The 13,001-nt window shown below is 34.7% G+C and overlaps 1 protein-coding gene across 5 annotated transcripts in view; it reads left to right on the forward strand.

The window, feature by feature from the left end:
- SCLT1 (sodium channel and clathrin linker 1) overlaps window positions 1-13,001 on the forward strand; it is a 164,267-nt gene that overhangs the window by 136,456 nt on the left and 14,810 nt on the right. For all 5 annotated transcript variants that reach the window (XM_031466073.2, XM_031466080.2, XM_064496004.1 and 2 more), the window contains 2 exons: window positions 6,810-6,888; window positions 9,361-9,456. In XM_031466073.2, coding sequence (XP_031321933.2) covers window positions 6,810-6,888; window positions 9,361-9,456 — 175 coding nt within the window. The remainder of the gene's footprint in view (window positions 1-6,809; window positions 6,889-9,360; window positions 9,457-13,001) is intronic.

Genomic DNA, 13,001 nt, shown 5'->3' on the forward strand with positions numbered 1-13,001 from the left:
CTACCTATATTATAAACCTCGTAGCTTTTCAGTATTTCTAGTAGTTCATAAGTTTCACTGTGGAGGTGACTGGATCTTTTTCTTCTTCGTCTACCCAGAACCTAGCAAGTATGTGAACTGTAACAGGCTTTCACTTCAGTGTTCACTGAATGAGTGAACTTTGTGATTCCTTCAGTCTTACCCTAAGACCAGCACTTAAAATTAGATGTTGTGAGGAAAATTCATGCATTATTTTGAATGTTTGAGTTCTTTCTTCCAGTAACCTGAAGTAAGCTTTCTATGAATGATTTCTATAAGTAAAGCTCTATAGCACATTGATTTTTGTGGCAATAGTCTCCCAGATTTATTATACCACTTGATGGCTATTTTAAAAATGTAATCACCAAATTATCTAATTAGTTGTGATATGATAGCAAGTTTGTAGTAAAAACTTAGAAAAAGCAACATATAGGATATTAGAAATGTTATTATGGAGTGGAATAGTTAACAGATTTTGCAGAATTAAATAAATTTGTGTAGGCTAAAAACCACCTTATGTGTACCAGGCACTGTTCTAAGCCTTGTGAATGTAGCTTCTCTTTTAGAGCTTTTATTCCAGTGTGGGGTGAGAAATAATAAGAAGGTAACCTAACAAACAAGATAATTCTAGATGTTTCAAATGGCTTGAAGAAAAGCAATGAGATGATACGATAGTAACTTGTATGGGGTGACAGCTGAAAGGGCTTGACTAGTTTTTAAAAAGTAGTCAGAAAAGGTAAGATTTAAGCTGAGACCTGAATGATAGAAACCAGCTCTATGAAAAAGCCAGGAAAACATTCCAGGCAGAGAGAAGAACAGCAAGTACAAAGTCCAGTGTTACGGAGCAGACCCGTGTAATTAAAATACAGTGCGTGAGGAGAGAGAAAGCTGTCAGGCTGAGGAACTAGGCATGGCTCGGGCCATGAAAATCTTGTAGGCTATTTTAAGTAAGCTATCTTTACTTAAAGTCAGATTTTTAAGTAAGACTATTTTAAGTTAAAATATTTAAGTCCAAAGTGCAGCAGTAGGAAATCACTGGAGAATTTTTAACATTCTTAGGTCTTTAAAAGACCACTTTGGCTATTGTGCAGAAAATAGACTGGAGAAGGGGCAAATATGGAGTCAGGGAAACCAGATGTTAGAGTACGACAGAATTCTAGACAGTAGGTGATGGTGCCTTAGGACAGAGGATTGTCAGTGAAGATGGAGAGAAATGGGCAGTTATGAAATATATTCAGGAGGTAGGGCAGAAATTACTAATAAGTTGAATATAGGGGATGAGGAAATGGCAGGAATCAGATGACACATAAGCTTTGCCTTGAGCATCTGGAAACATGGTGATGACGCCATTTACTGGGAAGGAGGGTACGTGGGAAGGTATAGAGAAGGAGTAGTTGCCACTTGGGGCAGGTTGCATTTGAGGTGCTCATTGGTGTTCCTTTACACTCATGGCCTAAATGAAGATCACCTAGGGGGACTGTGCAGGTACGGAAAGAGGGAACCTGGGACTGTGCCCAAGGTGCTCTAATATGTCTGCTGTAACTTGTGATTTTAGTTAACTGAATGAGATTTAAAACCTTAAGATGAATTTTCTTCTTTAGTAGAGGTCTTTTGAAGCTGTACACAAAGTTGAGATCACAATCTTTGCAATTACTGACCATTTTGCCGCATACTGAGGATTAAGGTTTTTTTTTTCCCAGAGAATCTTCATTCTGCCTTTTAGCCCTTGATGTTATATAATGCCACAGGTATGCTTTACTATCATCACCTGTAATTGATTGGGCTTAAGGTGAGAGGCAATGTGATTTAGTTGAGAGAACATTTTGATTAAAAGGCTGGGTATGAACTCAATTTTTTCATTCAATCACTGCATGACCTTAGCAACATTAAATAATTTTTCTGAGTTTGAATTCCTTTACCTAGAAGATGAGAATAATAACTACTTTGCAACATTGAAGAAATGATAAGATATAGTGTTCATGTTCAGGTACAGTGGAAAACCCTCTTGGCTGATGTCCACTTAATCGTGGACCACATTAACCAGTGAAGTTTCTGTGCAATGGTGCTGACCATTGCCCGAGGCATTCCACACGCCCTTACCTAGTCTGCTTCACACTAGTGTCCTCTGTCCCTTGTTTTACAGCATCAGTGTGATTGTTCCCAAGCCACGTTATGCCAGTTATACTTGTTTTGGAAATATATAACTTAATTAAATAAACCAGTGATGTGTAAGTACAAAGAAGAGAAAGTTACTGTTTCTTTTTAAACTGAGTTGTATACTTTGGAGAATTCACTGTTGAATTAAGTCTGAACAAGCAACTATGAAAGAATAGAGGGAATATTGTAAAAATCTAGAATAACCCTGTATTTGAGTTGCTTGCCAGTTACCTTTAAATTCTTATACTACCTTAACGAAGCCAAAAGTGGAAACAATTGTAGATGATACATTATGGATGTGGTTTGTGTAAGAAAGATATTCAGCACTGAAACACTCCAATCAATGTGCTCATACTTAAAAAAAAAAAATCATTGTATATCCCAGGCAAAAAGCCCAAAGTCCTTAACCTTCCTTAGGCCTCAGACGTCTTAAAAAAATCTGAGGAAATCTGTGGACCTTCTTCCTAGACAAGGGAAACACAGAAGATCTTACATATAGTTCAGGGTGTTGGTGAACATACCTGAGCCCATCCGTGGACCACAGAGGAGGAGCCCTTGCCATAGGTGCTCCCCTTCCCCTACTTCCATCTCCAGCTGAAGGACTGGTTGACTTCCCAGTGTTGATTCCAATATTTTCTTAATAGAGACAGCATTAGTTACTTTGTCTACAAATTATTTTTGTAAAATCTTACTTACATAGAAGGTAGTAAATCAATTATATTTTACAACTAAATTTTTAAATTATATTTTGTAGGCATGTCTAGGATTTTCTGTCACACACATACATGAGTTATATAAGTGAACTAAAAAAGATTTAGGACGCTGATGGGCTAAACAATCCTCAGGGATATTATAAGGAATTCCTCATTCTTCTATTAAAATTGGTAGAAGATCATTTTACCTTAAACTTTATAACATATAACATATTACATATGCTAGAAACTATAGAGAGGTTGGATATAGTTTCATTTAAATTCTTTAATTAGTGTAGAGTACTCTTTAAGTGCCATAATGTCATATAGAAACTGGAAATGTCCTCTATCTCTGTACCTTCTGGCAGGCTACACTTAAATCATCCCAGATAGGTAAGAATGTTTCTGTTTTTAAAGATTTCCAGTGAAGAGATTACATAGCTTTACTTGGCAAGTGTTTGAAGTGTAATACCACTGAGAAACTTTCTGGAAAGTCTTACTTTATGTTTATCCTAATTCACTAATGATATAGGGAACTCTCAATTATGTTCTCTAATGAAGAGACATTTTCTCAGAGATAATACAGAGTTGGATCATCCTCCTGGGTCTTTCCTTTATCCCTGCAATGAAATATCCTGACAGGGAAATAAGGACTTGCAAAGAACTGACAGGCAGGCTCCAGGAAAGTCTCAGGGGATAAAGCTGGTGAAATCACTTTTCTTTCCACCCTTTAATACCTTATAAACTTCATTCAGAAGTGAAATCGAAGGAAATGCTTAACTGAAAAATAACCTTTTCTTAGCCACTTCAAATCCTTTGGAGAAAGAAGTAGACTATACATAAATCTAAATAAATAAAAATAATCTTTATCTAAAGTATGTTTTGTGGTAGATTCCTCAATAACTGTTTGTTGATCACATAAGTAATAAAATTTTCTAACTACTAGGTTTCCTATAGAACTTTAGCCATAAATCTCCAAATGGTTATTGAATCCCTGTGTGTAAAGCTCTGTGGTATATACTGTGGAAACTAAAAACAATCCCCCTTCTAAAAGTTTCCATTGTACTTCCAGAAAAATGACAGAAACATTAGCCTAAAGTTGACACATACATGATTTGTTGGCAAGACAGTGAGAGTCTCACTGAAGTGGAAGGCTCCTATTGCAGACAGGGTAGGAAAGATAAATTACCCAAAACTTTGGAAGATTTTGAATGCCAGTCTCAGGAATTTGTACTATTTTGCCCAATAGCAGAGAGCCGTTGGAAATTATTGCTCAAGGAAGCAAATTGTTAAAGTGGTGCTTTAGAGAAAGTAATATGCTAGTGATGTGTAAGTTAAGGAAAACTACTATATTAATTGAGCACTTCTATGTGCGCTGATGGATGCTTTACATACATTTTTTCACTTGATGTTGAGAAGCCTGAGCAGTTGACTACTGCAGTAAATCTAAAAATTAAGTTATAAGAACTTGAGTTGTGATGGTAACACTGAGTAGAAATGAAGAGTAGATGCAAGAAACACTGCAAAGGAAGAATGTATTTAGGGGAAAACATTCAAGAAAAAAGTGAGAAATAGAGTTGACTTCAAGGTTTTTAACCTAGGCAGCGAGGGCAGAAGTGTCATCAGTGTAAAAACTGAGCAGGAGGATGAGGAATAGGTTTGCAAAGCTATGCAAAAAGTTTGAAGTTAGTCATGTTAAATTTGAATATAGGAGCCAACCTTTAGGGAAAGAGTCAGAAATAAAGATATAACTTGTCAGGTTTCCAAGCAAATGTGTAAATATTTATATTCCTAGAATGCCTAATACACACATTCACACATACATTCTCTTTCACTTATTCATCTAACAAACATTTAGCATTGCCCAGTCGCCTACCATGGTGCACAGTACAGTGGGGATGTTAAGAGCACAGACTTTGGAACCAAAGGGCCCGCTTTTCAATCCTGACTACAACTGACTAGCTGTGTGACTCTAGGCAAGTTGCTTAACTTTATTTGTAAATTCCTCTGTCTTTTAATTTTCTCATATGTAAAAATAGGAATCTCAGGGTTATCATGAAAACTAAGTAAGTTAACTTATGAAAAGCACCTAGAACAGTGCTGGGCACAGAGTGAGCAATGTGGGGGCATTTGCTGTTACCACCACCATCACCGTCACCTTCACTGTCACGATGATGAATAGCAGTGTTGCTCACTATCCAAGGGGGGTGACAGCGCTTGATACACAATAGAATAAATATTTACACAGATAAAAAGTAACTTTGTATCTTTGCGATCTTAAATTTTGTGGAAAATTATTACTATCTGATAGTAATTATTAGAAATTATTACTACCATTCAGATAAGTTACCATGGGTAAGTGAACAGTTTAGGCATCAAATTATGCAGTAGGTGTTTTCTGAAAAAGGTATCGTATGCACTGGGTGATGGCTCACTTTATAAATATGATCATTATATCATCTTCATCTCTGTAGGACTCAAAAGTTATTTCTCATCAGGACTTAGGTGCATATCTTTTACCTTTACATTTAACCTAGAAGACTGGCCACATTAGTCATTTTGCTTTTCTTTGTTTTGTTTTGTTGTATTGAGGAGCCAGCCGTAATTTTAACCTACACAAGATACTTTAAGCACAGTAATTTATTCCGCATTATTATTACCACCAAAATAAAGCTAAGATAAAATGTTTGAGTTTTTCTGCCACAGAATCAGTGATACTCAAGCTCTTCATCATCAGTGACCTGTATTGATAAAGCCACTGAGTAAGAATAAGTCATTTCCCTCTTAGTTTGTAAGTTCTGTTATGGCAACAACTGTATGTTTACCACCACATGCCTTGCACTTGGCCATAAAGAGTGTTCAGTAAATATTTGTGTAATTGATTTGTGGATGACGTTATCTTTTGTTCTCTTGTATGTATTTATTAAAAATTGCTTGCTGGTGTTAACAGCTACCCATTCAAATATAAGACACTAGATGGACTTACCAAGTTTTTAGGCTCACTTGGAAAAAAAATCAAAGCTGAGGTTGTTTTGGAAATGTCAGTGTATTGATTTGTTTTAGAAGTTAGATCAAAAGATAAAAACCAATCCTGAATTAACTATTTTAATACTCAGAAGTTGATTTGATCTTTTTTTAAAAGTTATTTTAAAGACTACATTGTATCTATTTCTAACCTGGGACTCTTGAAATTACCTTTGGCCAAAAGCAGTATAATGCTTAGATGTTGAACAACAGCAACAGAAAAAGACAACAATTCTGTACATAAGATAATTCCAGCTAACAAAGCATAAAGGATATGAATGCATAAAATATAGCATATGTACAATCACAACATAAATTTTAATCCTGAATATACTACTATGAAATGGTGTTGGAGTGATTAATATGAGCTTGAGTTTCCAGGAATTGAGCCCCTCTAAGAAGCACTATATATGAATCTTAAAAATAAACATTGTATCTGTTTAATATGAATATACTTTCATTTTAATGCCAAATAATACCTCAAGATAATATTGTTAAAGACACTTTGGCACTTTAAAAAATATGTGTATGGAGGAGGGGGGCGGTTTGCTTTTTTTATTGTGGTAAAATACATGTAACATAAAATGTACAGTTTTAGCAATTATTAAATTGTGATAAAATACATATAAAACTCACTATCTTAATCATTTTTATGTGTATGGTTCAGTAGTGCTAAGTGTATTCACACTGTTGTACAACAAATCTTCAGAGTATATGTGTATTTTATAAAGAAAATGAATACGTCGTTTAAGATATGGTCTATTAATAAGCAGCTTTTATTTTGCACACAGGGTAATTTTGTTCAAAACATGGACAGGTATCTCACTAATAAAGATTCTGTTTTCTTAGATTTTTGAACAGTTGTATTCTAATGGCTTTTTTTCTTTTCTTTTTTTCCCCCTCTCTCTTGATTAACAGGAGTGAGCTGAGTCGACAGAAACTTCATACCCAAGAGCTGCTTTCTCAGCTGGAAATGGCAAATGAAAAGGTAGTTGAGGTAAGATAATGACTCTCCTGGGAAGTACTTTCTGCTGCAGCTTGATACACAGGTTATAGAATTTTACCTGAGCCAAGTCCAAATTAATTCTCTATTTGGAAATGACCATAAGGATGTGACTATTTCTTGTAGAAATCATTCATAACCCTAAAAGTCCACACATATTATAATGTGAATAAAAGCTTTGAAAGTCAGTGATTCATCATATAAAAATGACAAAAGATAAAGCTCTTATGTTAGTTTTACCATATAACTTGTGCTGTTTCTGAGTTGTTAGGATCCTCTTCACTTTTACCTCTGTGCATGTCTAAGATTGTTTTTTTAACCCAATTCCTCTTATTTTGTTTTAATCCATCACCAAAGACATGTAGGAAATACTTTTGCCTACTTGGAATATATTGAAATACTCCTTTAGGTTAATGCTTTAGAAGTGAGTATGACAAGGGTTCATCATTTTTTTTTTCTTTTTTGAAGAAAAAAAAAGTTAAACAATTTCTAGATTAAGATTAGAACTTTCTAGAACTCTGATTCTTTGTTTAATGTTCTAACTTTGAATGTATTTGTTGGAATGTAATTAATAGGCTATTTGGTCCACCAGCTCTCTGTGGCCTTCTATAGGATCCATGACTCTTCAGTGTTATAGCGTTATGAATTGATATGAGCCATTAGGGAACAATTAAATAATAGCCATTAAAATACTCTTTGATGTAACTCCCACTTCCAGGAATCTGTTCTAAGGAAATAATTTAAAATATGAAAAATTTTAAAGGAAGATATTCAACACAGTAATGTTAATTATTTTGGAAGATCAAAAGCAACTAAAATATCAATTGAAAAAGAACAGTTGCACATACTATGATTTATCTGATCTGGAGTATGCCTTAACCATTATGGTAGCAGCATAGAAAAATGCTCATTATGTGTGGTGTGATTGTAACTGTGAAAATGATTATTATAGATGATAGCATTTTTTTCCCCAGGTTTTCTCTAGTGTTAATGATTTAAGTTAAAGAATTTAAGACTGCACATTTAAATGTCTTAGTAAACTGGAACAGACAATGTAGTTCTCTTCATACAATTTAATTTTGCTTAAATTGGGTCACAATAAGAAATAGAATGACATGCATATTTTAACAGGATACTGTTACTTCAATATTTTGTACTACTAGGCATGACATTCACTCTTACCACTTGTATGTAAGGGCATGGGAACTGTCTAATTCAGAAAACTGTGTAACAATTCTGGATGTACAAAAACTTTTTTTTAGGCTACTAACTGTGGAGAAGGCCAATATATGTTTTAATTGATAGAATCTTTGAACTTGTTTTCATGTTGTGATGTTTGTATTTATGATGCCTACAGTTTCCTGAGATTGCTATGACAAAGTCATACAGACTGGGGTGGCTTAATCAACAGAAATTTGTTGTCTCATAGTTCTGGGAGTCAGAAGTCCAAAATCAAGAAGACAGCAGGATTGGTTCCTTCTGAGGGCTTTGAGGGAGAGTCTATTCCATGCCTCCCTCTTAGTTTCTGGGAGCTTCAGGTGTTCCTTGTCTTGTACAGAGTGTTCTTCCTGTGTCTTCATGTGTTCTTCCCTTTGTACATGTCTGACTCTGTCCAAATTTCCCCTTTGTGTGAAGACACCAGTCATATTCGATTAGGGCTCACCCTAATGACTTCATCTTAATGTAATCATCAGAAAAGACCCTATTTCCAAATAAGGTTGCATTCATAGGTACTAGGGGTTAGGACTTCAGCATCTTTTTTTAGGGACATAATGCAACCCATGACAATGCTTTAATAACTCTGTTGACTCTAATACCCTCTGGAGTCTACAGATGTATTGGGAAACATGTAGAAACAGATTTCTTCCTCTTTTAAATAATATCTTTATTATATAATCATTTAAAACAAGTCTCACTCTGTAAAACTCAGGATTTCTAGAATGAGTATTTTATGTTCCTTGAACTTTAATAATGTGTATACTGTGTCACAATTTCCCTGAGTTTGTCCTGGCACAGTGGCTCTAAATGCCTTAGCAAACTGAGCACCACCTAAGAACTTGACAGAAGTGCAGGTTCTCCAGATTCACCCCACCCCTACCTATGCTCTGGTGGTGAGGCCCAGGTCTGCATTCTCACACTCTCCAGCTGATTCCAAAGTAGTGATCTGGCATCTCAAGGTTAACATCACAAACTGAAAGTCTTGTTCTTAACCTCAGGCTTTGTTTGCTTTTGGATTTAATTAATTTTCTTTGGTGGTACATAGGGGAAAAACAAAACAATTTAGTCAATGTGAAACCAACTTTGAACTTTGAAGTTCATAACTTGAAAAATGTGAATTTGGAGATATATTATCTTTGCCTTTTATAAGTGGTAAAATGATGTCCAGATATTTCATTGATTATTCCATAAAAGTCTCCATGCCACATATGGATTTATAACTTCTTTGTTTTATATTCCCCTTAATAGAATGAAAAGTTAATTCTAGAGCATCAAGAAAAATCCAACAGGCTTCAGAGGCGACTAAGTGAGGCGGAACAGAGAGCTGCTTCAGCCTCCCAGCAGGTAGGGAGCCTCCTCGTTATCCCTGGAAAATAGTAAATAGTCTGACTAGATCAAAGAGAAGAAAAATTCTTCAAAAGTTCCCAAAGAACTGGTGGTTTTATTTTTATTTAATTAAACTATTTAAAATTAGTCTCTTTAATATTTGCAGTTGAAAAAAGTAAACTTTAGAAACAGAAATAAACAGCAGTCTCCTGCTGCCGTGTCCAATGTGATAGCCACTAGCCCAAGCCGCTGCTTAAATTTAAGTTAATTAAAATCAAATAAAAGTAAAGCTGATATCCTCAGCCACACTAGCCAGATTTCAGGTCCTCAAAAGCCACGTGGAGCCGTGGCTGTCATACTGGACACGTGGTTACAGAACAACTGTCATCCCAGTAAGTTCTGTGGGACAGCATGGCTCTAGAATTGTGTTCTGTCTAGAACTAGGCAGATGTTCACTGACAGATTTGGAAGTAGATAACATTGCTTTGTATGTAATATTTAAAATTGTACTTTTTTATTGTTGTTTTTAAACGGAAAAAAATTATTTGGCTTAGGGGTTTAACCTCATTTCATACATGTTATGACCATGTAAATCTAAAATACCATATAAAATTTGTCCAGTGGGAAATAGAGTTGAAAATGCATAATATCAAGGAAATAATAAGGGGCAGTTACTCTGTAATACTCACACATTATATAAATGAAATGGTCCATTTGTTCTAAAGTAGGAACAATAGTCTCTCCTGTTAGGAACAAAAGGAGAACAGTTTAGTGATTATAAATATAAGCTGGAAACAGTTTAGATAGATATGCAGACAGACAGACAAAAACCAGGTTACTGTATTATTAATTATATTTAGTTATAAATATACTGCTTCAATCAAAATTAATATTATTCTTAGGTATTACATCATTTCTATACATAGTAAAACAACTAACCCTAAATACTCACTGAATTCAGTTTGTGTTCGTAATGTTTATATATTTTTTTTTGAAATCTACTTCTGGTATGAATATGGCATGGCATTTAACAAAAATCCAATAATAGTTTGCCCTTCTATTTCCCTCCCTCTTGAAAGTAATTATAGTTTTATCAAATAAGTTTAATTTCTCATAAAGTTATGAGTTGACGGAATCTTGAATTAATCATTCAAGAATTCATTTATTCACTGAGATTATAAGGTAACAGGAGCCAAGGTACTAGGCAGTATCTTGAGAGGATGCAGTTTGATGTCAGGCAAATAGCCTGGTACCATTAGGTGGCCATGTGACTTTGGGCAATTTCAGCTTCTCTAAGCCTCAGTTTCTTCATGTTTTAACGTAGGATAATAACACCTCTCTGATAGAGTTATTAAAAGATCAAAGGAATTAACACATATAAAGCGCTTAGCATAGTCATTAAGTGTAAGTAGATACTTAGATATATAGAAATTAAATTAATATAGCACAGTCTTAAAAGCTTTCAGTTTACCTTTTTTAAGGAACATGGTAAAGAAAATAATACCTACTTAAAATCAACTACCTGGAGTTCTTTAACAAGAAGGGTACAGTTACAGAATCTTAATTGTATAAACCAATTGTCTCTAGTCTCCTTTCTGACAGAATTAAACCTAAGCAGTCTGACACTGACGTTTCTCCTGCAATTTAAACTCCTTAATGGCAGAGATTCCACCATTCTCTTTGTAGCTTTTTTTTTTTCATGTTTTGTCAGTAACCACTTCACAGATTTCTCCATAAGCCTTTTTCCTTGCATTCTGTTCTCATTTGAAGATGGAAAATAATCATTTAGCATTTTCGCCGTACGTAGGGAGTTTGTTCCCTGGAGTTAACTTTTTTTGTCCTATTTTAAATGTGTCCAAGTCATAAACTTTTTAAGACATATTTTCAGTTTTTTACAAATCTTTATCTTTGCCTTCTCTCAATCTTTTCTAATTTTCCCATTTTACTCTAAAAACTGGAAACTGCTATTAGAAATAGTATCCTGCTAAGGGCTTGATATTTAATGAAATAAAGAAGTTAAGAGGTCTGTATTGTCTCTAACATGTGACACTCACCCATGCAGCCCAGCCAGCATCATGTCACTGGTTCAGCACAAGCCCTGCGCTGTATTCATTCAGTCATGCTCGAAGTGTGCTCTTCTGATTAACTTTCTCTATACATTCTTCTTCCATCTTTGGATTGTGGTTAGATGTTCTAAGTGTATCATTCTAAATTGTTGAATTCCACACTGTGTTCTTTTGACAGTATGGTATTTTAAAAAATCAGTGTGGTGAAGCCTTTCTCTGCAGTACACAAAACCTAGAAACTATGAGAATTTAATAAATGTGACTATGTAAAATTTCAGATTTCTGCATTAAAAAATCATAAAGTCAGTGACAAATGGAGAAAATTATGTGCAACACATAGACAAAAGGCGAATATCCTAAACACATATAAAGAGTGACTAATCAACAACAAAAAAAAAGTACTATAGTACAATGGAGTGAATAAAGGATAAAAGACAAGTGGCTTTTAAACATTTAAGAAATGCCCAGCTCATCCTCACCCATAAGACAAATGCAGATTTAAACTGTAATCACATACCATTTTTCACCTGTCAGGTCATGAAGCTTGATAATACATTGTGCTGGCACTTTCACACATCAATGATGTAAATGTGAATTGGTACAACCTCTTTGGTGCCCAGTCTGGCAATATCTCTCAAAAATTGGAAATGTGCCTAAGCTATGATCCAGCAGTTCCAAGAATGTATTCTGCAGGTGGTGTATTTGCACCTGGCAAGTCTGTGCAAGGATGCATGTAAAAATTACTAATTGCAGCATCACCTATAATTTTAAAAGATTAAAAACCATCTAAATGCCCATCCACAGGAAACAGTTCAACTATGGAATATCCATGCAAGGGAAATTTTGCAGCTGTTAAGAGGAATAAAGTGATTTAATGTGAAAGTATTTCTAAGGTAGATTGTTTAGCAGGAAAAAAAGATGAAAAGTATCTCCAGTACTTTATCATTTTTTAAAGAAAAGGCGGTGAGGAAATATATGCATATGTTCTCACTTAGAATATGTCAAGAAATATACTTAGGAGCTGGAAATAGTAGTATCTGGAAAGAAGGCTGTGGAATGAAGGACAGAGATGGGAAGACTTTATGCTCTTTGCTCTTTTGTACTCTGAGATGTTTTTAACCATGTGTCTGTATCATCAATTTCAATTAATATTCAAAGGTTGTTTCCCCATTAGACTTATTATGATCTATCATCACCTTTTTAATACCTGCCCTGCATTTTGCTGGCTCACATGTAGTTTGTGTTCTAGCTCATTTTCTGATTAACTTTTATCTAGATGTTTTTCATCCATTTGTAAAGTATGTTTTGGAATTCCAAGTATATCACTGAGCTATGGAATGTCATATTTGACATGCATATCTCTAGTGTAATACAGACATTTTAAAGTATCAAGAGTGAAAGAGAAATGAACACAAAAAGTGACCTCCTACAAGACCCTTTACAATAAGATTATTTTTAATAATTGTAAGTTATGACGTATTATACTTTGTATTAGTC

The sequence above is a fragment of the Camelus dromedarius genome, chromosome 1 (genome assembly GCF_036321535.1).
Source record: "Camelus dromedarius isolate mCamDro1 chromosome 1, mCamDro1.pat, whole genome shotgun sequence".
In the NCBI taxonomy this organism is placed as follows: domain Eukaryota; kingdom Metazoa; phylum Chordata; class Mammalia; order Artiodactyla; family Camelidae; genus Camelus; species Camelus dromedarius.